We start from the raw sequence: 23,836 nt of genomic DNA, 5'->3' as shown, positions 1-23,836 counted from the left end.
CTCGGGATTTCTACAGCTGCCCTCCAACAAGTAAACTCATTAATCGTTGCATGTATAGCTGTAATAGTTACCTCCCACCCATATTGAGTGTAACAGATACTGCTTTTGTTACCATTAAACAGCTAAATACTGGGATTTCATTGCTACCTATTTCTAATGTAAAAGCAGGGTTGGTTTCCGTTGCGATCAGATATGAGAATTTTTACCATGTTGAATTCTAGCCTCTAACATTTTAAACGAGTTGCAGACACCTTAACTTTAGAACCACTCTTCTTATCCATGTTTCCTTAGTGCATCAGACTAAGATTTTCATAGTATCATTCATATATAGAAAGACAACAATGCGATAAATAAAAAAAAATGTGTTCTTTCAAGTGTTCGTTATTGCATTATAAATTTATAAAGATTAAATAAATAAAGCTAATGACATGTAAATAACTAATGGAGTTATCATTTTTTAATTGTTCACCTGCAGCATAGATGAAACATAAATAAGCACTCCATTCTTCCAGGGAGTGGGTGCATTAATAAGTATTAACACTGTACATACAAAGAAATTTTATAAAAAGAATGAAGTTACATACTTTAAACAAATTGTTCAGGTAGTGAATGCATCTTGATTGATATTAACTGTTTTCATAAATGTTTTATGTATCACAAACTGAACATTTAAATTTCATTGCAATCATAAACCAGAAAACTGTTTATATCTTTTCAGTGTGGCCACAGGCATTTCCACAACTAATGGGAGTGATCTGAACAGGTAAAAGTATGGCTATAATAAAAGCAACTTTTAAAATAAATGTTAGGATTAAGAAACAATATCAATTCGCAAATATAATGACCGTTAAGTTAATATGTAAACTGGTTATACATATTACCAGTTATCTCATACTGATACATTTCTGTTTAGATTGTGATGAAAGCTATCACTATATATAATAAATAGAAAATATGTATCTAGTTCAAGTGAACAAAGGAAGAGGCCACAAGAACAACAACAACAACAGGGTTATGTGAAAAGCTGAGAATGCAAATTCAAAATGTGTGTTGTTTTTTCCAACTACTTTAATTGTAAATGATATCTGTATTTTATTAATTGTACCAAGTATTTATATCTCCTAAAACCATTACAGTGCATCAACATGGGGAATAAGTGCCAGTTCCAATGCAAGTCTTAGTGCCAGTGAAGACTTGGTTACAAATTACAGGTAACTTTTCAGGACTGTATCATTTATTATTACTATTATAAGGAGTTGCCAAAACGGTCAATTTTTGAGAGTGCATGTTAATGCTGAAAATCACTTGTGTGTGTGTATATATTGGTCCAGGGCTGGTCATATTTTTCAATATTGGGTCAGCAAATATATATACATGTAGTACCATTTCAGGGTTTGCTCTCACCAGATATGGTTTCCTTTCCCCTGTATATCACATAATGGGTCACCTTATAATCTCTGCAACTTATATTATACAATGAAGTACAATTATATTACAGTAGTGGTAAAAACTTGCAACTGTTATGTTCTTCATACATCAATATATTATTAGTCATTTTTCTCAAGCTATTCATTTTTAATGTAATGATTTTTTTTTCTTTCAGCCCAGTTCAGATGGTGACAGACCTTAATGTGACCAGTAAGACATACAACATGTAAGTAACACATTCATGCCAAATTTTTTACTGCAAACTGTGTAAATAATGTCTATTCATAAAATGAAGTTGTAAACTTTTCATCAGCACATCATCCAATGATTTCAGGCCATGGCACAATCTAAAACAAAGGATAAAAGTTGTCACTGTGAATAAATGAACTGTATATGTCATTACAAAGTAAAAGAAAGTGCCACAATCAATTCTTGTACTGTATTTATCAGTACCAAGTTGACTTATAATATGGAGTTGAATGAAACTTTATACAAAATGCTTATACTTATATGGCAAACCTGTTTCTGTGGTAACTTTGTTTGGGGTGTTCAAATCACCTTTAGTGATAACTCAAGTTTCTTTTTATACTTGTAATTAAAACTGACTTATTGTTTGCAGCAGTAACTCAGTGATCTGCAGCTGTTCCTGCAATACTGTGATGCAAGCTTTGCGGGAAGAGAAGCTACGGCTCCAGATCAGGGTGCTCAAAAAACAGCTTGGCGAAGAATGATTATAGCCTCGGATTAATTTGTACTTTTAATGTTCAGGTATAAGATCATAATATATTTCACGGAGTGACTACCGAAATCTCTATTTCACAAGTGGTGTAGCTCATCTGTGAAATATTGGCTTCTGGGTTTACAATGTGAAATATTTTGCTATCTTACACTGAAATCAACACTTCTTTTATTATATGCATAAATATATGAGATCAAATAATTAAAATTTATTGGAAGTTTTTCAGGCAACCTGCCAAAATTTAGGCAAATGTAATGTCATTTCAGAATTGACATCATAAAAAGTGTGTACCAGCACTTTGCACGTTCATTTTGTATATGCATTTCCTTTCAGTAGGAGCTTGCTAAAATTTAAAAAATTAAAGAATGGTATCAAAATGTTATTTCACCTATTGAAATATCCTTTTCAATTCATTGGTTAATCTCTGTATAAAACAACTTACATGTACTGCTTAAAAGTAGGTGTTGGCGAAGTAATCTCTGTACTGCATACCATGTTGAGGAGCAATGTTGTTGTCCATGTTGTTAGCATTGCCGCCGTCATCAATCACGTCTGGCATTGGTATGTTCCGCACTTTACAGATATTGTGCAAAACAGCGCAGGTCAGAACAATTCTGTAATTTAGAGAAACAATGGAATGTTCTTATTCAGAAATTTAAGAACACTACTGTTCAATTTCAGAATAATTATGTTAACACCGCAAATAACTTGTTTTCTCTAATGTTTTTGAATTAATGAATTGAGACACTTGTGATTTTTTGGGAGATTATTTTTACAGCCTGTGCCTTGCAATTTGGAAAAAAAGGTTCACTTTGGGAAAAAAAACCGGGTAACATTGGCTTAACTAATGGCAAATATACATGTTTTTACCTTTTTATGAATACATTATCCTGTAAAATAGTAAGTCTTGTAGAGATTTTGTTCATTTTCAAGAAATTCATTGTTTTTTTTTAATTTATCAACGTAGCCTTCATTAATTAAATTGGAAAAAATATATGATTTTGGTGGGGGTGGGGAGGGGGGAAAATTACACGAGGATAAACAGCCTTTAGAAGGCAGTAAATTGCAACCAAAAGAGCAAAAAAAAATAATTTGAAACAAAGATGTTTCATATTATGTATTGAATCTAATAAAATTAAATGTATCAAAAATATAATATGAAAAAATCAGCTGTATATTCAGATATTGTTTCAGAAAATGTCTGTTAATCCAGTATGTAAGTAAACATTGAAATCAACAAACCAAACTGACCAAAAATAATAATAATACCATAGATGTGTTTTTTTAAATGGATTGAATTTACAAATATTGTCAATTTAATTTTGTAAATTTGAAAGGGTTCTTTCAACAACATTAAACAAAAAGAGCATACATTGTATAAACACAGTATTAAGTGCTTTTTGGTTATTTCAATGTATTAGGATTTGATTAAAAGAGTGTTATATAGTAAATACATGTCAGTACTGGGTGTTTGTATGTAAAAAAAAATCATTTTTAACTGAATCTTAAATCATATTAAGAGGGTTAATGCACCCGGTGAAAGGTTGTTTTTATTTTCTAATTTAACATATGTTTACATATATATAACTGAAACAGTGAGCTCATGAGTTGTATGTTTGACATGTTATGCTGTAAATTTGCTGGACATAACAAATGCAGGAATGAGTTGAATAAAACAGTATGTGTTCAGTAAATTTTCTGTGTCATGCTTATGTTTGTACCAATAATGCTCCTTTAATTAAGCTTACACAAATACTTAAATAAAAACTTTCCTGAAAGTTTTGGCCTATGTATTTTGTCTAGGACACAATAGCTAAAAATTTCAGCTCAATGTCACCATAAAACGTTTGATATAAACCTCCAAATCAATAGGGTCACCTACCCATGATCAACATGTCCATCAAGTTCCTGGGCCAAACATGTTCATTGTTTCATTAGGAAGTACTCTTCTGACAATGGCCACATGCCCATACATCAGTTTTGTTTTTGTTTGAAAAAGTGCATGAAACTTAAAAGTATATTTTTTATGCAGTTTTTGTTTTGCATATTACAAATACCTGCAAGCTTTTTCTGGCTGCACCCTAATTTCACCATGAAGAATACCGAATCGTCTTTTAAGTTGGCCTATGCCTCTCTCCACCTTGGCTCTAGTAATTTTATGGGATCTGGAAAAATATATATATCATTACATATACATTTACGAGTGTAAATAAGATTATTTTCTTACCACTGCCATATCAAAGCAAATGCACCGTGAGAACATGTATGCATCAGTGTATTCAAAGGAGTTCAGAAAGAAAATAATAAAGAGGGCATTGTTGTTTTTCGTTACTTTGACGAAGAAATAGGTTTAGTTATGTCTCGTGAAAGCTTCTAGTGTTACAGATCACCTTATTACATGATTAAATTTTACAATTTTCTTTCAGTGTTGACAAATGTTTCAATAATTGTTTACTTTATCAAAGCCATGCAGAATAATTACATTTACCTATTGTATGCTCTTTGGCTACCAGGCTGGGGATTGAGGTATGGGGTAAGTAGCCACCTTCGCCCAGCATATCCGCTGTCCCCAAGAAGATGGTATTGACCATTAGGTATGTGACCTTCATCAAATAGGTTCCTAAGGCCACTCTGCTGAAGAATTCTGCTGTCATGTGCAGACCCTGGCCATCGGGCAACCACATTTGTTATTCTGTCAAAACCATCAAACACAACTTGTACGTTAATTGAATGGAAACCCTTCCTATTGACAAAAGACGGCTCATCCTCCGAAGGGGCCTGAATACGTATGTGGGTACCATCTATGACACCCACCACCTTTGGAAACTGTGCCAGTCCATAAAACTGTTGAACCTGTGCATCAAGCTCCCTCACTGTTAGTGGGAAACGCACAAACCTTCCCAAAACATCAGCAGATGACAGATGATTTGGCGCTTCAGTCAATTTTTTTGATACTGCTGGTTGTGAGACATTGTGCATGTCAGCATCGTTTAGCTGAATTCCCCCTGTTGCTAAGTACCTTAGCGTAATAAGGAGTTTGTCCATAGCCGACAAACTCTTATGTCTCATTGTAGCTGGCTCCAGTACTGGTCCAAACACAGTTTCAAGGTAATTGAGGCCTGCCCTGTTGAAGCGATACCTATCAACAAGTTGCTGGTTGGTTAGTTCATCTAGGATATTGCCCCTATCTGTCATACTGGAAGGATGGAACTAGCCGCTGAAAGTGTCTCGCCGAACAAGTCGCTAGACTTGTCAGCCAAAACCGGTCGCTGAAAGTGTCCAGCAGACTAGAACTAGCCGCTAGACTTGTCAGCCCCAACCAGTCGCTGAAAGTGTCTAGCTGCACTAGCCACTAGACTTGTCAGCCCAAACGGGTCGCTGAAAGTGTCCAGCAGGCTAGAACCAGCCGCTAGACTTGTCAGCTCAAATCAACTGCTGAAAGTGTATAGCCGCACTAGCCGCTAGACTTGTCAGCCCAAACCGGTCGCTGAAGGTGTCCAGCAGGCTAGAACCAGCCGCTAGACTTGTCAGCCCCCACCAGTCGCTGAAAGTGTCTAACTGCATTAGCCGCTAGACTTGTCAGCCCCCACCAGTCGCTGAAAGTGTCCAACTTCAACTACTGCAAGACTTGTCAGCCCCCACCGATCACTGAGTGTCCAGCGGGCTAGAACTAGCCGCTAGACTTGTCAGCCCCCACCGGTCACTGAAAGTGTCTTGCAGAAAGAGATGCTGGACTTGTCAGCCCTACAAGCCTGTGAAAAAGCAGAAACATAATTAAAAATAATACAAACCAAAATTTGCGATGTTAAATGCCAATACTACACACCTTTATCAAAGCTGGCTATTTACAATCACAAGGCAGACAATACATAAAGATGCAAACATGTGGCTTACAATTAAATCACTCATCGTTACATAATCAATTAAATCCGAAACCGAGCCTCATCCGAATACGTATTTATACTATTCAACTAGTATTTATACGACTATTAAATATTTGGCCACTTGAAGCTTCACATTTCGTGCGATAAAAGAACGATGTAATGACAGCAAAAACAGTATTATCCTTTTGTTTTAAACAAGGAAGTGCACCACTCTTTTAAAGAATAATCGTGAGCAGGGGCGTAGCTGGCCGTTTTTGAACTTAAGGCCCGATTGGGGATCAAAGGGGCGGTTGCCCCTTTGTCAGGGGGTCTGGGGGGCGAAGGCCCCCCAGAAGCCATAAACAACCTGAGAATAAAATACTCTGAAAACGCCTAATTCTTATACTACGATATTTAATTTCTTTCACATAATATTTACCAATTTATAATTTACGGTAAGAGTTAAATAAACTCCATGTTTCTGCATTTGGCAGACGCGAATTTGTTGATGATTGTGTCGATGTCAACGTCTGCCTCTCGGTGAATGTGTAATATGCCCAGGTTAGACAACCTTTCACCGGTCATAGTACTGCGAAGGTACGCCTTTATGCGACGCATTGAGCTAAACGAGCGCTCACACGATGCAGACGTGGCTGGCATTACACAGAGTATCGACAGCACACGATGAATGCCGGGATAGGCTGTCCGTGGTGTTGCATCCAGCGTTGCTAGCAGCGTAGTAGGCTTTTGGATATCATCATTGGTCCAACGCACTTTCCATCGTCGAACCTCGTCAGCAAACGCTTCTTTCGGCGATTCTATATCGTCCTTAAAGCTGTTATAAATAACATCAGTCTGACCATCGTCAAGATCCCTCAACCGGACTGGTAAGAGCAACTGTGCACAGAACCGTTCTTGGTTGGCCATTACCCTGCTAGATACTTCTTCAATGAGGTGATCGACGAAAACATTGTACAAAGCAATGCGCCAGTATGTCTTCGGGTCTTCAACTTGGTAATTCGCCCTGTTCCGTTGACGTTGGTTCTGGCGAGGCACGCTTGCATCAATCTAATAAAGTAATTATGTCTTACGTTAAATGAATAATAGTTACGTAAGTTGAGCATGTAATCAATAAACACACTCTATGATGCGGACAGCATGGAATTGTTTCATTTTGCGCGGCCTCGGCTTCATAATGCAATGGTTAGAGTTGTAAACCGCTATAACCTCTCACTTATGAGGGTCGTGGGTTTATGTGAGAAACACTTGGTAGAACTACATGTATATATGTACGAGGGGCGATGTTTACAACTGATTATGAAACTATCCGTCTGCATATAAAACAACACGAGATTATAGCTAGCAGAATATAACACACACACACAAACAAGAAATGTTCGGTTGTGTAATTCTGAACGTTGACCACTTTGCCATTCTGTTTTTAGTTTCAGCGATCGTTATCTTAATATTTTGCTGAGGTCTCATTCAAAACAAGTCACATGTTCCTGGCAGGTTTCGTTGATGGATTCCATCAACGATACCTTCTATTGATGGTCTAGCTTTATTCTAACTCGAGAATGATGTTTAAGTAAAGTAGAATATCATAATTATTCAAAATGTAATTGTTTACTTGAAACTCCGAAGCAATATCAGCTGCCTTCTGGAAAATGGCATCAAACACAGTTTCATCCATTCGCTCGGCTCGCAAGATGTCTACGACTACACCAGCCTCTCGTACAGCCTCAAGTAAATCCATACTAACCTAAAATTTAAAAAAAATCCTGATATGTTAAAAAAACATCAAAACAAATAAAAATGAGGCTCTAGTTTAAACGAGCACCAGGTTTTTTTTTTAATATTTATGCAGAATGTAAGTGAATCATGCAAAGATCTTTTTGAGAATGAGATAGACCATGGCGATGACATATTTGCTACAGACGTACACCCTGGTCAGTTTAAATTGCAATATGTGTGATATTTTCATATTATTATACAGTGTATATCGGACCTGGCAATACCAAACGATCTTCGTATTTTGAAACCCAAAATACGAAATATTGTTTAATTTCTGACTTTTTTTAAATTAAGTATTAGTTTACGAATGACTAGTCTATGTGTATTTATTGCTTTGTATTATTATATACATGTAATACGTTTTTTAAATGAAGTTTACCTCCTGTAAGATTGCAGTCAATCCAACGAGGGAGCTGAGTACCTATTCACATGCCACGAGTGTAAGGATAAACTCGAATATCAGGATTGCACGCACGTGTTCTCCTGCTTTATCGTCACCATCTGCTTCCAATGTTTCCAAGGCATGGACGACAACTGCAAATGCCTGTGTGAACGTTGTGAGAGCGTCCGTGCGACTCATCCATCGCGTTTCGCAGAGAGTCTTCAACTTCTGGCGACCATCCATCTGGGCACGTGATACAGGATCCTGAGACAGCTCAGTAGCGAATGCATCTAAACGTTTCGCAGAGTAGGAAAATGCAAATCCAATATCCTGAACTGTTTTCATCATTGTTCTAACACATTGTAGTTTACATGTATGTACCAAAGCCAAGTTCAAACAGTGAGACTTACAATGTACGTAGCTCGCAAGTGGTACACGTTCCCGTATCAGTGCTTGAACTCCATTGTATTTTCCTGCCATGTTCCCCGCTCCGTCATAGCACTGGGCACGCAGTTTCAAGATGTCCAATCCACAGTCTTGGAGATACTCTACAATGGCCTCAGCAAGATTAACGCCCTTAATTGATCTACAAGTAAGAAAGCCAATGAATTTTTCGTTAAGCTCATAACGTCCTTCGTTGACTGTAAGAAAGCGAATGCATATAGATAACTGTTCTTTTGTGGAGCAGTCGGTAGCTTCGTCGGCCATGATGGCGAAATATCCGGCTTCTTTACACTGTGTGAGGATACACTGAAGAACGTGATCGGCACATAACGTAATAATCTCATTCTGTATATCAGGCGATGTGTATTTGGCATTTTCTTTTCCGTTTCGGAGGTGATCTGCGAGTATGGGATCGTTTAACGCGTGGGATTGGAGAACCGCCATAAAATTTCTCCTTTCTTCCGTGTGGCCTCTAACGGGTATGTTTTGTTTGGTAAGCAACAAAATAACTCTTATTATCTGTCCAAGAATATGTCTATTTCTTTTTACCAAGTCCTTGGTAAACGAAGATAGCTTACAGACAATAGACTCCTTCTTCCGTTTCATGACATCAACGAAATTGTCCGCCATAGCGACACAATTTCTGTGGACTTTGTCTATATGATGACGATTAACATTGGCTGACAAATTTTTCCAATCATTAAAAGGGAGCGTGGAAAAACATCTGGTCTTCCTTGTATCGAAGATCACGCAAGGGGCACACATCACGGAGTCCATATTTACCGAGTACCTCAACCACGGGAAGTCGTTCAACCACTTTGCGTTAAATGCTCTGAGTTTACCACCAATAAGCCTGTAAATCAAGAATAATTATGTCATTTGATACAATAAGGCCTACAATGAGGACTATTTTTGAAACAAATCACGCGGAAATCTACATAAGAAATTAAGAACACATCGACATGCGTTTTATTTTAACAAACTATATGTATTTGTTTTTCCAATAATTTTAATCGAAAGAAAAACAGAAAAGTCGTCAGTTTACCATCTCAGACAAGCTTACCGAAAACAATAGTTCACCCATTAAACTTGGTGCGTTACTTTATATGAGTAGTATACTTAATAAAAACAAAATAGCAACTCTCCCTTATCCTATTATTTAAGTTCTTTTTTTCTCTTAACACATCGCATAATGGTTTCAAATATAGATCTAGTTTCTTTTGTTTAAAAAAAATGACGTTTCAAAGGAAACACATTGGGTTAAATAATAATTAAATTCAATGTGAATGTCATTAGCATTTGCATAAAAGTGTCAAATTTACCTTGACGGAAACGTATAGGCATGTGCCTCAAACAGGACACGGTAAACAAACTCAGTTTCTCTTGTTCATCAAGTTTGACAATGGATCCAGATTTGGTAAAAAGGTCGGGGTAGGGCGGGTTGAAATTGTCCGAACTTGCCATTTTGGAATTTGCCGCTTTGTAAACATCATTCGGATACTGAGTTTCGTTACGATAAAGCGCTGTTGCAAAAATGGGAAACAACTGTTGTCGAACTAAATCTATACTTCGCGTAAAAAGTGCGTTCACATATTACGGACATAATATTGACCCGACAAGGCGACAACCGCAATTAAAAGTTCATATGAGACTTAACTGATTGAAGGTCTTTAAAAAGTTGTGGATGTAGCCCTCACCCCCCTCTGTCTTCATTTTTATTACATTTTTCGCATTTTTTTTAAATTTCATTTTTGACTATTTGAAAATATTTTTAAGGCCCGGGCCAGCTGTGCCTTATAGGAGCTACGCGCCTGGTGAGGGGATGTTTTCTTTCTTTACTTCCGCTGACGCAATTCGCGTTTCAAGTCATAATGGAAACCTTTAATACGGTATTATCGGTATCTAAATATAAATACATACCTTTGGTAAACCGCCGATTGTATTATTGTCTGCAAACGATAGTTGTCGACAAAAACAGGATCAGCGTTCCTCGGTCTTGTAATTTCCTCAACTTCTAAGAATTTTTCCTCAACTTCTAAGGAAGGTTCGGACCTTCCTTATAATTTAAGGAAGAAATCGCTCCATTTAAGGAATATTTTAAGATAAAAAGTTTCTGTAATATCACTTAACATATTTCTTAAAAAATAAGATATTTTTAGTATTTAAAGGACTTTTTGTATGAATTAAGGATAAAGTTAAAGGTAAGATGCTTCTGTAATACGGACCCTGTACCGTGGTATTTGTTTTGATGCCTCTAATATCAGCTTATTTCTTTACATTTTCTCCTTTGACTTCAACCACACCATAGTTCTGTTATTTAAAAACATGATATATGATTCCATTTGATTTGGTTTTGTGCGCATTAATCGAAAGTACAGTCCTTAGAGGTATTTGTGTGCATTTTTTTGTCCAGAGCGTTTCTCGGTATATTTGTGTTGGGGGATATCTGAAGTTCAATTTTTAGCGAGGTCGGACAGTTGGCATCCTCCAAGTTTCCATGGAAACCAAGAAAACATCCAAAATGGCCGCCGTTTTTTGAGCCCATGACTTGTCTAACTGCATTTATCATAGCAATTTAATACACGCATTTATTAATTTTAATATTTGTGGTTAGTTATGAAGATATGTCGGGCTTTCTAACAAACTATCCATGCCGGTCATTTAAGGTCAAGGTCATGGTCATTTCAAGGTCGAAATGCAAAAAAGTGCTGAAAAATCAGGTATTTACCTATATTTGTTTGCAATATTTCACAAACTTATGCCATATTTCATTATAATAGCATATCTCTGTAACAAATAATCATTTCTCATTAGAATAAACCAAAAGATAACAACATAAGATGAAATGGTCAGATACACAAGCCAATATAGAACCACAACCTTATTTTGATTTTTGCAGCAGGACTTGCAGACAGCCAAAATAAAGAACAATGTATAAGGCAACAAATATACCATAGGTATAACTTTGAAATTACACTTTTTCATATTTTTGCTCATTGTTTTTCACTAAGATATTTATAGTATAAGTAACACAATTAATTGTTTTTGATAACTTTTATTATGAAAGACGCTAATTAATTCGAACTTGAATGAGCAAGGCCAATCATTCCAACTTTTTATTTATTAGCTTATATATTCTTTTAAATCTTTCAACATTAGCATTGTTGGAATATCCAGTGTTAAAGAAAAATAAATCATAATGCAGATTATTAGATTTAGTTACGTAATTAAACTTTTAAAGTGTAATTAACACATGTATACACACCGTTTTCTTAGTCAACTCTTTTTTTCAGATGCTGGCAGAAGTGAAATTCGTTTTTGCTTGTGACTTCAGTTAACTGTGCTTGTCAACAATGTTTGTTTCGGCTAAACTAGAACAGACCCCAGCAGGACATGGTAATCTATTCATTAAATAATGAGTATCTGTATTGTGTAATGACTGATATATTATCCACTGTGCTTTATTAATAAGGTATGAACGATTAATGAATACTAATATCTCAATTCTTGTCACTAGGCTGATTGTTTAACCATTTTAAATTAGTTTAAGTGACTGTTGTATATGTGTTTTGGTAATTCTTAGTTTGTCAGGGAAGTGTCTCTTATATTATAGTAAATATGTGAGGTTATATGACTATGAAAGTAAAAGGTTTTACAAAACTGCATTTTCTGTGAAAAGGCAGGTTTTTGCTGAAGTTTTTAAAGTCATAGATGAGAAAGTCTTGTCTGGAGAAACTTTAGTCTTAAGTGATTTGCGGGACAAAGCAAATAGAAATGCTGCTGTTTCAGAAATATAATTCAGCAACAGAGAAATTTGCTGAAGAGACTCCTTTTGCTTAACCAATATGACCCTCTTCTTGTTTCTCGGAAGCCAAAGGGTCTGCATCAACAGTATTTTCCATTGCAGGTAAAAATCAGACATTGGAAGACACAAACTCATAAAATGATTGCATTGACAAATGTGCTAAAACAATACGAAATGCCTTGTTGAATTGTGATCTGAATGATCAGTTTCGCAATGCAACCGATTTGAAAGAAGCATAGGCAGATACAAAAATACCAGCGCCATCACTAGGACTTTTTGGTGTACTGTTTAACTTTGATATTGAATAATTTTACAATGACTGAAGAAAGCAGTGAATATCAAAAGCCTACAAGCAATAATCAAAGAAAAAGATGAAGATGGAAGCCATTTTCCAAACACTGTACTATTATGTTCACAATGGAAGCAGACGAACACCTCTTCATTTGATGACTGCATAAGTCATTCATGAAAAATGCAAAAGCAGAAAGCTCATAACAAGTTTGATTCACTTTGGTCTATCAGTCTCATACAATGAACTGCAACGGTATCATGATGACATTGCAAACTAACTTTATAATTGAGCAATCAAATGGCAAAGTACCACTTCCTAGTCTGTTTCACCCGGAGAATTTCACAAGTGCAGCCTTTGATAATTTTGACCATGAAGAGGCAACACTCAGTGGTATTGGATGAAGCCATGACACAGTCTCTGTTCTTTTCCAAGACATTAGTGACAAAGAAAAAGCCATGCATTTCTGAGACGAAAGTTATCCCGGGAAAGAAAGTATTAAAAGACCATTTAGAATGCCAAGAGATTCTTGAATATTTAATGCCTGCTAAAAGGATTAATCTTCCCACATGCTACAATAAGAATGCGGAACTAACAAGCGCCGAGCACATGAAGCAGTATATTGCATTTCAAGATGTTGTATGGTCTCTTTCAAGACTTGATTTTTCTGCCATTGGAAATGGAGCTCTATATCCAGAGAATGATTCGCAAAAGGTACCATCCTGGAGCGCCTTCAACTCTCTTGTAACCCCAGAAAATATTTGGGAAATGATAGTAGGATACATTCGGGTCCTTCCTTATCCTGTTACAGAATATGCAACTGTTTATACAGCTATGAGGAATTTCCAAACAATCCTGAAAGAGTTAAAGCAGAAAACACTCGCTATCACATGTGATGAGGGAGTCTACCATATTGCAAGAGAAATAACTCTTGACTCGACCAGAAGAGTTTCAAGATGTTGTACTCATGCTTGGATATTTCATATGACAAAAAAATTCTTGGATGTATTGGCAAATATCTCAAAAACAGTGGTGGGGAAACTATACTTGTGGAAAGTGCGGTGTTTGGACCGAATGTTGTCAAATCTGCGCTGACTAGAGGGAATTATGTGAGATCATTTAAAGGTGTCATGCTCCTAGGAGAATCACTTCAGAGACTTTTGTGGATTGAATTATTCACTTTCTCAGATATAAAGAAATATGACGCAAATTTGACAGTCCTGTGCCAACTTCAAAACGCCATATCAATGAAGCACAATGACAACAGCAAGACGTTTCTTGCAACATTCAAAGCCAATTCAGACATACTGCTTGATAATTTCCACACTTTTACTGAAGAGAACTGTAAGAAAAGTGAAACATTCAAGTGCTGGCATACATTTCTTAACCTTGTAAAGCTACTTCAGAACATTGTCCTGGCTGACAGGGAAGGAAACTGGCATTTGCATTTGGCCACTGTTCAAGATATTCTGCCATATGTTGCAGCCTTTGGCAGTGAAAATTATCTAAGATGGTTTTCTGTTTATCTAGAAGACATGAAACAACTCCACAGACACAGCTCCTGTAGTTTATGAGGCCTTTTTGAGAGGAAAGTTTGTGGTTAGAAGAACTCCAGGACAGTTTAAAGCTGTTGATGCAGACCAGTGCTTAGAACAAGCAATAAATCCGTCTCAGAAAAGCACAGGTGGCATAATAGGCAGCACCCGAAGAAAGAACTATGTGGCCCAATGGGAAAACATTTACAAAGATGATGGCTGTCAGTGGTCTCCTTAGAGACAAAAATTGATCGAAACCTTTTTATCATGAACTTACTGTGAAACACGAATTCAAAACTTATAAAAAAAACAAATGCAAGAAAAGCCAATATCACAGATATGATTAGATGCATACAACTTCATGAAAATCCATTCCACACAGAATCAGTAGAAGTGATACTACACATTATTGTCAATCAGCAAATCATGTCAGAAGAAATCAGACATTCTTGCAGTTGCTATAGAAGGCAAGGACATATGTTTGGAATTCAGAATGGAAAGACTTATCAAACAAAACAAACATTTGTCTGACACTATTCACAGACGCAATGTAAAAACCTGTGAACACATAGAAGAAAGTCGGGGCAAGTCAAGTGTGAAAATGAAAATTAATTCAGCAGCGGGCTATAGGGTATTAGACATATGTCAGGCAAGAGGGTACAGTAGAACCTTTTCAAGTATGATCTTGTAGCAACCAGTGACTTATTCGATAAACAGGGCTTGATGACAAAACCTGTGAAATACTTGTTAATTCATGAATTGGAGAAGACACTCGAACCTGTTCACAAGGAAACATCGCCTTTGGTATGGCAAAAAAAGCACACAGCATACATTGTTGACGCAATGGCCAATGTTAGAAAATTGAAACTTTCCGGATTGAAAAGCTTTGGTGACTTTTGTGCAATTATCACCAAAACAGTCTTGTTTAAGCAAGATAGCAACGAGAATTGACTTTGTATTTGACTCCAATTCCGAAGGATTTATAAAAGACAATGAAAGATCAAGGCGATCCATGCATACTCCGGTTGATGTTGTCATTCTAAATGAAGATACAACTCTGCCAATTAACATGGATGGACATATTCTGGGTTTCAGGCTCAAATAAAACGAAGCTTCAAAATCTCATAGGCAAATGAATCAGGTGCAAAGTACATATGGACTGATGCCGAAGTGATATTAAGCAGTACTTTGCCAAACGGAATGATAACTGAATGCTTTTCGATAAAAAATAATACTGAATCATGTGTGGAGTTACTTAAGCTGCAAATTGAGGAAGCCGATATCCGTATCGTGCCCGACGCAATCAACGCCACAGAAAATGGTATTGGGAGAATTGTGCTACTTTCTGGCGATACAGATGTTATGTTCTTGGACTTTACTTTTGGAACAGCATGTCAAAAAATGGACTAGTAGAGTAATGGATGAGGGCTGGGGTTGGAAACTCAATTCGTTACATCCCTCTTCATGAAATTGGAGAGACAAATCCTTCGCTGTGCCAAGTGTTACCTGCCGTACACATTCTAACTGGATTCGACAGTACAAGCAGAGTTGGGACTTAACTGTCTGCCTTAAAAGCCAACTCAGAAATATTTCTGACTGACTTTGGTCAAGCTTTGGCTAATACGCCAGATGACGTGATTACAAAAGCTGAAGAATATTTAGTCCAGGTTATCAAGCCAAACTGCCAGTGCAAAACGATGAATGAGCTCCGTTACACACTGCATAACATGGGAAAAGCAGTGGACATACAATTTCTTCCCACAACAAGCCATGTCAACCAAGACCATTATAATACGCAGGTGCCTGTATACAACATCTATACAAATACATTGTATGGAGCTGGAAATTCTGAGCTGGATCCCCACATGTACGGATACAAATAGGTCCTTCTGAGAGTCTATTAATTCATCATTCGATTGAGGCAACACAGTTTATTATTTACAGAATAGTGAGTGTTGAGTCAGTAGTATATACATGCATCTACAAAAGAAAAAAGGCTATAAGCATGACATCAGAAAGGCAGTATGCAAAATTAATTTTGAAATCTTGTCCGAGCCTGTACTTTTGGCGGCCTTTTCTGTGATTTGTTAATATTTGTTAATATGTTTTTGGGTTGCCGAAGCAGATATTTCGTTGTCCAAATAAAAAGCACATCTGAGACAACAGGACAATTGTTAACTTTGCATACTGCCTATATAAGGTTAATATTTTAAGCGACTTCATATTATAAGGATAGAAATGTTAACATATAAGCAACTAAGACTACAACATACACGATACACGTGATTACCAAAATTCTGTTGTATCACTCCAATTTTGTTAAATAAATTGAATAATACTGCAATACATTTTGATAAAGGGGTAGTTGTAGTATTCTTTTTTTTTCTTTTTTTTTTTTGGGGGGGGGGGGGGGCAAACATCCTTTACATTATTTATAAATATGTGTACTGGCGGAATTTGTTGAAAACTATATAAAATGCTAACTGAAGTTGATATGTATACAAAAATATTCCTCAAGCAACCAAGCATGGGCGACCCCAAAGTATGCAGTTATAATATTGCAGTTATAATATAAAGCTATTGTGCATGTTTTATTTCCATACAAAGTTTGATTATATTTCTTTGCTAATAGTGAAATGTAAAGAAAAATATTATTGACCTAAAATAATACCCATTATAATATCATGATACACTGAACTAATTTACGACACCCGGCTAGTCTAACAATATGATATTTGTCAATAAACTGTTATGGCCGATTCACTTCCGGGGTCGCGAAATCCCATTACTTTAAACACAAAATGGCCGCCGCTCATGACCCTCCGAAGTTAAACAAGATGCGCAGAAATGTGCTGGGGACTTAAGATATAAAATATATTTATCATTAATCAAAGAAAGCCTTACTCTTACTAAAAACATTCTTCTGTGATCTTCCCGCTGTAAAGATTAGCACAATAACCTATTAAAAATTGTCAATTTGCAGCGGGTTTTTTCGAGCGCGAATATCATTTTTTTGCATATCAAGCCTAAAAGACCGCGATATTGGGGCCGAAACGCATATTAAAAATTTCTATGATCAGTTGACTGATTACATGACCGCTTTCACAAAGTAGGCCAACTAGTTTTCGGTATGTTTTGACAGTCGCATACCTACACAAAATGTATTTTGCTGACATTATTTGTTATTGTCTCGATAAATAAATATATTTTAACTAAACAACATTACTTTCAGCGTTTATTAACAAATTCATTTATAACCGATTGTTTCATCCATGTATTTATATTACGCAAGAAGAGAAATACAAAAACGCGGCGATCGTGGACGTCACTAGTAAAAGTATAGTAAATTTCCAAATATGGTAACGCTGAATCGCAGAAGGCGGAGCTTAAAACCCCCACAAAAAGTCGGAATATGAATAAGCTTAATACTTAACGGGAGCCGTTTTGTCATTGCATTGGCCCAAAATGTAGGCTGTATTCTAATAAACGTTAAATGTCGGCATATTTGTTGCCGATCATCATGTGTGATAATTGATGACAAAATGAAACTAACTAATAAAGACGCCGTGATCAGCTTTTAGCTGCTGCTATTGGTGGCAGGGAGGATATCGAACACGTTGAAGAAGCAAAGAACCTTTTAGCCACCGTCTTTACACAGATAAGATCTGTTCAGCCAAATATGGACACGCTCCAAAATGCATAACAGACGGGAAAATATTTATGTAAAAAGCTACAGAAATAAGCTCAATAGCAAAACGTTTGCAAGCATGGTATGCATTTTAGTTCACGTGAGCGTGTCGGTAGAACAGGCGAGGGCAAAAAAGGATGTCTTGATGTGTACCATTTGTAAAGTTTTGAACCCAAGGAAATATGAAACGTGTTAAAGCATTAAATACCATATTTCTTAAATTGTCTAGTGATGTCCAGAGAGTACGCTCTCGCGGATACAACAACCACTAGAACACTTTTTTCGAACCTTCTTTAGTCCCTAAGGGCACGAGTTCAGCACAGTTTAGGTATTTTTTGTGTTTATTCTCATTTTGAAGAGTTTTAAGATATTTAAAGTATTTTCATGATAATCACGATAGAAGAAAAGTTAAAAAAGAACAAAAAACAACAACAACAAACAAAATAAATAATTTTGGTTAATAAAATAAGACGTTAAACTGTTGACTTTTCGAGACATTGAGGCCAGGTTCCAAAATAAACTAGGGCCGTTTTCTTCCCAGGAAATGGACCCGAGCAGTAAGCTTTATAAGCTTTCCGTTTGCCACAATCTAGTAAAAGCAATTGCGTTATCAAATCTCAAAAAAATGATAGACTGTAGCGTAATGGTTTAAAAAAAGTTAAAACACCCTCTTTTAAATAAGCAGTCGTATATGGCATTTATGGCAAGTATAGTACTTGGAACAGTGTTGATCTGGGCAGCTTCTCATATTTTATACTGCTTGGCAGCTTAATATAGCAATAACAACGTAAAAAATTAATTTAATGCGGTATATTAAAGTGATATATCATTTTAAAGGTTACGTCATTACAAACTCAAATATGCACATTTTTTCAAAATCCATCAATTTTTGACAGAATTATGGCCCTTTTAATTTTACATTTTTATCAATTTTTCTGCCAAAATAGGTCAAATTCAAAACTTCGGAATTTAAATGAAATAAATAATGTCAAACAACACATTTTGTTTATTTTCTATAAAATTAATACACATACCTAAATATCAGAACCTAAACAAAGTTTTAAGCAAATTATTTTACTTTAAGAAAATGATGAAAAAACGTCCATTTTTAAGAAATTTTAAAATTGCTTTATATTTTGAAGAATGAGCTTGAAAAAGGTAAAAGACAAACAACATTTACATTCTTCCATTCACTGCTTGACTGTTGCATTTTTACAATTAATAGTATTATAAATAGGAAGATTAAAGGCAAACAAAAAATTAGTTGCCATGGTAACCATTCAATAAAAATACAAAAAAATGCTTTAAACATCGCTTTTTGTTAAAAAGGAGAATTATGTACATCTTGCCATGATTTGCCTGACAGTTGTAATAAAGGTGAACTTCAACCCATCTAGCAATTCTGAATATTTCAATATAAGTATGAGATTGTCAGCAATTTTCAAGGTTAAATTATAAATATAATTGTATACAAAGTATGACCAAATGATTAACAAATATCAGAAATATTTCATTGACTGAAGCGGACATGCTAAAAAGTATCACATTGCAAATACAAAGGTTTTTAGACAACAATTACAGTTTCTTAAGAAAACTAGACCCTATAGTTACCATGGCAACTGTTTAAAGTGACACTCTTATTCAGTATCAATACATACACATGTATAACAAACATATACTTTGACTGTTAACCCTTTAACAACTTACTTAATAATTCATTTTTAGAAAATATTAAGTATTGATAAAAATATTGTAACCGTGTATTTAAGCTGAAAAAGCAAAGATATTAAATGATTGGTGAATGCATAAAGATTTACTGTGATCTACTATGATCTCAAATGGTAGAAATACTGTCTTTTATGCACATTTCCTTCAAGTAGAAGTAGGCATCCTTCATTAGAACCATTGTTTTCAACATTTATTCATCCTTTTTGTAATAATAAAACAAAAGTATTAATTGTGGTAAATCTTATGTGGGAGTAAGAGTGCATTTTTAAAAGAACCGACTTTTTTTTTAAATTGACATGGAAACTATACACATGAATAATACCAGATAATGTTTAGAAACAAACATAAGGACAATATTTCTGTTTCAAACCAAATTTAAAATACTTTAGTTATTGGAATCAAAATGTGCATAGATTTGGAATCATAATGTCCATGCATGTATTTGTAACCATTCATGACAAGTTTTACACATAAAAAGAAAACATTTTATATAGAAACATTTTCACTCTATAATCACTCAAAAAATGAAGGAACTGTTCATGCTGTACAGGGGTATTTGGAAGTGCAGATACTTCTTATTGCAAGAAAATTAATCCTCTTTGCACTAGACTGTAATCTTGGATATTTCAGGAATTGAGAGAGAATCTGTGAGACACTTCATGGTATGACTGTTGCATGATAGAACCACTGTCAAATACTGAAAAATACTGTCAAATTACACCAAGCTGTTTTTTTTCTCAGAAACCATCATGAGCCTGAAAATATAACAAAGGAATGTGTTGATTTCAATTAATACACATGTTCACAAAAGAAACTACATGCATTCAGTTTATATGGCAACATATATATACAGATGTATACATACAATGTAAAAAGGTTTTATCACATTTAAATAAGAGAATACATTATATTACCAGATATTGTCTTAATATTGTCTTAATAAAGTTGACATACATACAGAGAGAAATAAGGATTTTCTAATTTAAAACTTCATACTGTTCAACATTTTTGTCCACTTTTTGTACATAACAAATTACATTTTCTCTATAATAATAATTTATTTTTCCTTTCAAAATTATTCCTCAAAAAAGTCAACATTATATTTTTAATAGAGCACATAAATACAATTTGACAAAAAAGTACATACAATTAGGTTACTGAATCTGCATCAGTCAGGTGAGAGGGAAACTGAAAGTAAACAGAAACATAGATAATTATGTATTATTCAGAGAGGGACAACTATGTATATATTTACAAATGATAAAATATGTCATCATACAAAATGTCAAAGTTTATAAAGAGTTCTCAATAACTTCAGGTATGATTTCAAAGAATTAAGCAAATGGCATGTTCATGAGATATTCTCTGGTAAATATGCATCATAGTTCTAAGTTACCTCAGTTCTGCAATCCTTCCCATCATTCTGACTGGCTGAATTTGAGTGGTATGAATGTATTCTATGGCTTTATTTCTCACTGAAAGGAAGAAAAGATTAAATAAAAAAGGGAAAAAAGACTAATAAATGACAAAACTGACCACCCATGAATTGGCAGACATACTAATGTGTAAAAATACTCAAAATATTTAGTCAAAAAGGAAGAACAGCCATTTATGGAATGTGAAGTTTAAAATAATTTCAAATGAATAATCAAAACATTGAGTTAAAAATTAATGACAGCAATTGAAATCCTATCATAACAGGAATTCCAATAAATCTGAAGACAAATAATGTTTGAAAAGTTGAATAATTTTTACAGAGAGTGATTTTATAATCCAAGTAACTAAACAGAACATAAAAATGTTTCCTGAAATTTACACATTAAAACATTGATATGTTGAAATTTGAAACTTTCCAATTATTATTTAAGTATTAGTTACTTGGTGATAATGTATGATCTATAAACAATTAAAATTGGTAGGCATCCAATTAACTGTTTAGAAGATTAAAAAAATGCTTACTTTCTTAGTTTCAATTGTGAAATGCCTATATAAGCCAGCTGCATTTTTCTTATTAACCAATAAAACACTAAATGGAAACTTGGCGTTGTAATTTGATTAATTGGGTTTTGGTTGTCGAGCTCTTTTAAGTTATTTAATATGAAGTTGTCGGTCAATGCCCGTTGCAGAAACATGCGCATAAACAATAACAAACTTCAGCTTGACAGATTCTTAATTAATAATATAGAATGGCTTAATAAAAAATAACTGCCAATTCTCCAATAGTTTATTTACATTTTTTAAAACCGAAAGTGACCTGATCCTTAAAGAACCCGGTCTGTTTATTTCATTAAAACCAATCACAATATTGCAAATGTCTTATTTATTCAAATTATAAAACATTTGACCAATGTTCATGCAAAAGAATTGGCAACCCCTTATAAATAGCATTCTAAATATAATAAAACAATGATATGCATAAACCTACCTCAATGTTTACTCAAAATAAATTACTATCTACAGAGGTTGGCATTTAAAAAGTAAACAAAAATTACTTCCTGGTTTATTCGGATACTCTCGGCTTTTTAGGTTGCATGCCTTATGAGTCATCAAATTGTTCTTGTTTTTGGCCACTCTCAGAAACGATGTGTTTATAAATAGCCCTTGCGGAAAAATGCGACAGATTACTGAATCAAATGGATAGTATCACTGTGTAGATAAATGAATGTATTTTCAGAAATTCGATGATGCATTGTTGTTCTCTTTCGATTTGGACCTATAATTCAGCATGTTTTATCCCCTGTTTCAGTTTTTGTCAAAATAAAAGCAGAAAATATACATAATAATTCATTAAAGTTATACTCACCGATGCAGGAGACGTCAATGTATCCTTGTAAAGTCATTGACAATCAAAACAATTCTTAAAATATCCGAAATCGAAAGTATAAAATGACAGTCAAAACGTCCCAAGACCGGCAGAAAAACGACATATTACAAAAAATGCTTGTGAAACTTTTTGCTCGTTTTATTTTGTTTCACATAATTAGATAAAACCCGTACTACAGTTGATAGATAATTTATTCATGATTATTTTGGTACCATTTTCGGCAGTAAGTATAAATGTTTGCAGGAGTAATATCCATTGGAGTGAGGAGTGGTATTAGCATTGTACAGAATAGGGAAGTGTAAAAAACGACGTTACGTTGTTATTGCTACTTAATATGTCAATTTCTTTATAACCAAATACATTTTAAGAATGCAAAGGCAAGGGTTTTATTGTGATGGTGAGTCTGGTCTGAGTTGCCTCACGTCAAGTTCGGATCGGAGCCCGTGATTGTGTAAGTGTCTTGATGACTTTAACCAGCAAGCTTATAATTTGATGGTAAACAATTTGACTGTTGTTTTTATATATTTATTGCCGGTGCTATGATGCAACAAATGTTCGCGACATGTTGCAAATCTCTCATCGGTTGCCAGCAATGCCTAGAGACTGGTATGCAACGCCGATGCAAAGCTTGTGCCCCAAATACAGGCATCCAGATTGTCAGGCGTCAACAATCCTCGAAGAAGGAGGACATACGCCATAAGTGCGCTTGGTGCATTGTTTTAGCAGGAATAGTGTGTACTGTGCAATACAACGAACATTGCTTTTGTTGATATATGCAAACATTCAATTTCATTTCGTCTTTTGTCAGGTTCAGTATAAAATAAACATTTTAGTCTTTGAAGCTTTTATTAACATTTGTTTACACAACTTGAGCCTAACATATACAGGTTTCCAAGGAAGGAATCATGTATTGCATACTAAAATGCATACCATGCATGCAAATATTTGCACATTTTAGCAATGTTGTGAAGGTCCAAGGAGCCATAGCAAAAATGCTTAACCCCCCCCCCCCAAAAAAAAAAAAAAAAAAAAAAAAAAGTATGTACAAGTGATACGTGTATTTCGGTTTAAGTCAGAAATGGAAAACATTTTTTTATGATTTTGTCAGGATGTTTTCGAATTAAAGTGCATTTTTTGCGCAACCAATTGTTATCCAATATTGACAAAAAAAAAACTATGCCTTTTTTATATGGTAGGTCCTTATCAACTTTGAAATGAAACATGCGTTACTGTTACCGTTTGATATTTCAACTTTGTAATATTGCTTCGTAACGTTGACGCTTTCAATAGCCTCTTCATTGTTATATTTTCAATAAA

The 23,836-nt window shown here is 35.0% G+C and overlaps 3 protein-coding genes, 1 long non-coding RNA gene and 1 pseudogene across 4 annotated transcripts; 1 reads left to right on the top strand and 4 right to left on the bottom strand.

Annotated features, from left to right (window-relative positions):
* Positions 1 to 812: 812 nt before the first annotated feature.
* LOC128244507 (putative nuclease HARBI1) lies at positions 813 to 5,362 on the bottom strand. Its single transcript, XM_052962508.1, has 4 exons — positions 4,656 to 5,362; positions 4,225 to 4,332; positions 2,610 to 2,781; positions 813 to 1,775 (listed from the first exon to the last, which is right to left on the bottom strand). The coding sequence occupies exons 1-3, from the start codon at positions 5,360 to 5,362 to the stop codon at positions 2,619 to 2,621; spliced, it is 978 nt and encodes a 325-aa protein (XP_052818468.1). The 3' UTR covers positions 813 to 1,775; positions 2,610 to 2,618.
* A 1,065-nt stretch (positions 5,363 to 6,427) lies between these two features.
* LOC128242109 (52 kDa repressor of the inhibitor of the protein kinase-like) lies at positions 6,428 to 8,234 on the bottom strand. Its single transcript, XM_052959152.1, has 3 exons — positions 8,204 to 8,234; positions 7,661 to 7,792; positions 6,428 to 7,098 (listed from the first exon to the last, which is right to left on the bottom strand). The coding sequence occupies exons 2-3, from the start codon at positions 7,784 to 7,786 to the stop codon at positions 6,493 to 6,495; spliced, it is 732 nt and encodes a 243-aa protein (XP_052815112.1). The 5' UTR covers positions 7,787 to 7,792; positions 8,204 to 8,234; the 3' UTR covers positions 6,428 to 6,492.
* Positions 8,235 to 8,245: 11 nt separating this feature from the next.
* LOC128244506 (zinc finger MYM-type protein 1-like) lies at positions 8,246 to 9,280 on the bottom strand. Its single transcript, XM_052962507.1, has one exon. It carries the CDS (start codon positions 9,278 to 9,280, stop codon positions 8,246 to 8,248), a length of 1,035 nt encoding a protein of 344 aa, XP_052818467.1.
* Positions 9,281 to 10,052: 772 nt separating this feature from the next.
* Positions 10,053 to 14,517, top strand: LOC128244505 (uncharacterized; annotated as a pseudogene).
* Positions 14,518 to 18,955: 4,438 nt separating this feature from the next.
* Positions 18,956 to 22,818, bottom strand: LOC128242611 (uncharacterized). The gene is made up of 4 exons (XR_008262648.1): positions 22,499 to 22,818; positions 21,092 to 21,170; positions 20,843 to 20,883; positions 18,956 to 20,450 (listed from the first exon to the last, which is right to left on the bottom strand). It is a non-coding gene; the product is annotated as an uncharacterized LOC128242611 (long non-coding RNA).
* Between the last annotated feature and the right edge of the window lie 1,018 nt (positions 22,819 to 23,836).

The sequence above is a fragment of the Mya arenaria genome, chromosome 8, assembly GCF_026914265.1.
Source record: "Mya arenaria isolate MELC-2E11 chromosome 8, ASM2691426v1".
Lineage (NCBI taxonomy): Eukaryota > Metazoa > Mollusca > Bivalvia > Myida > Myidae > Mya > Mya arenaria.
This window is presented reverse-complemented; position numbering and strand designations above follow the sequence as displayed.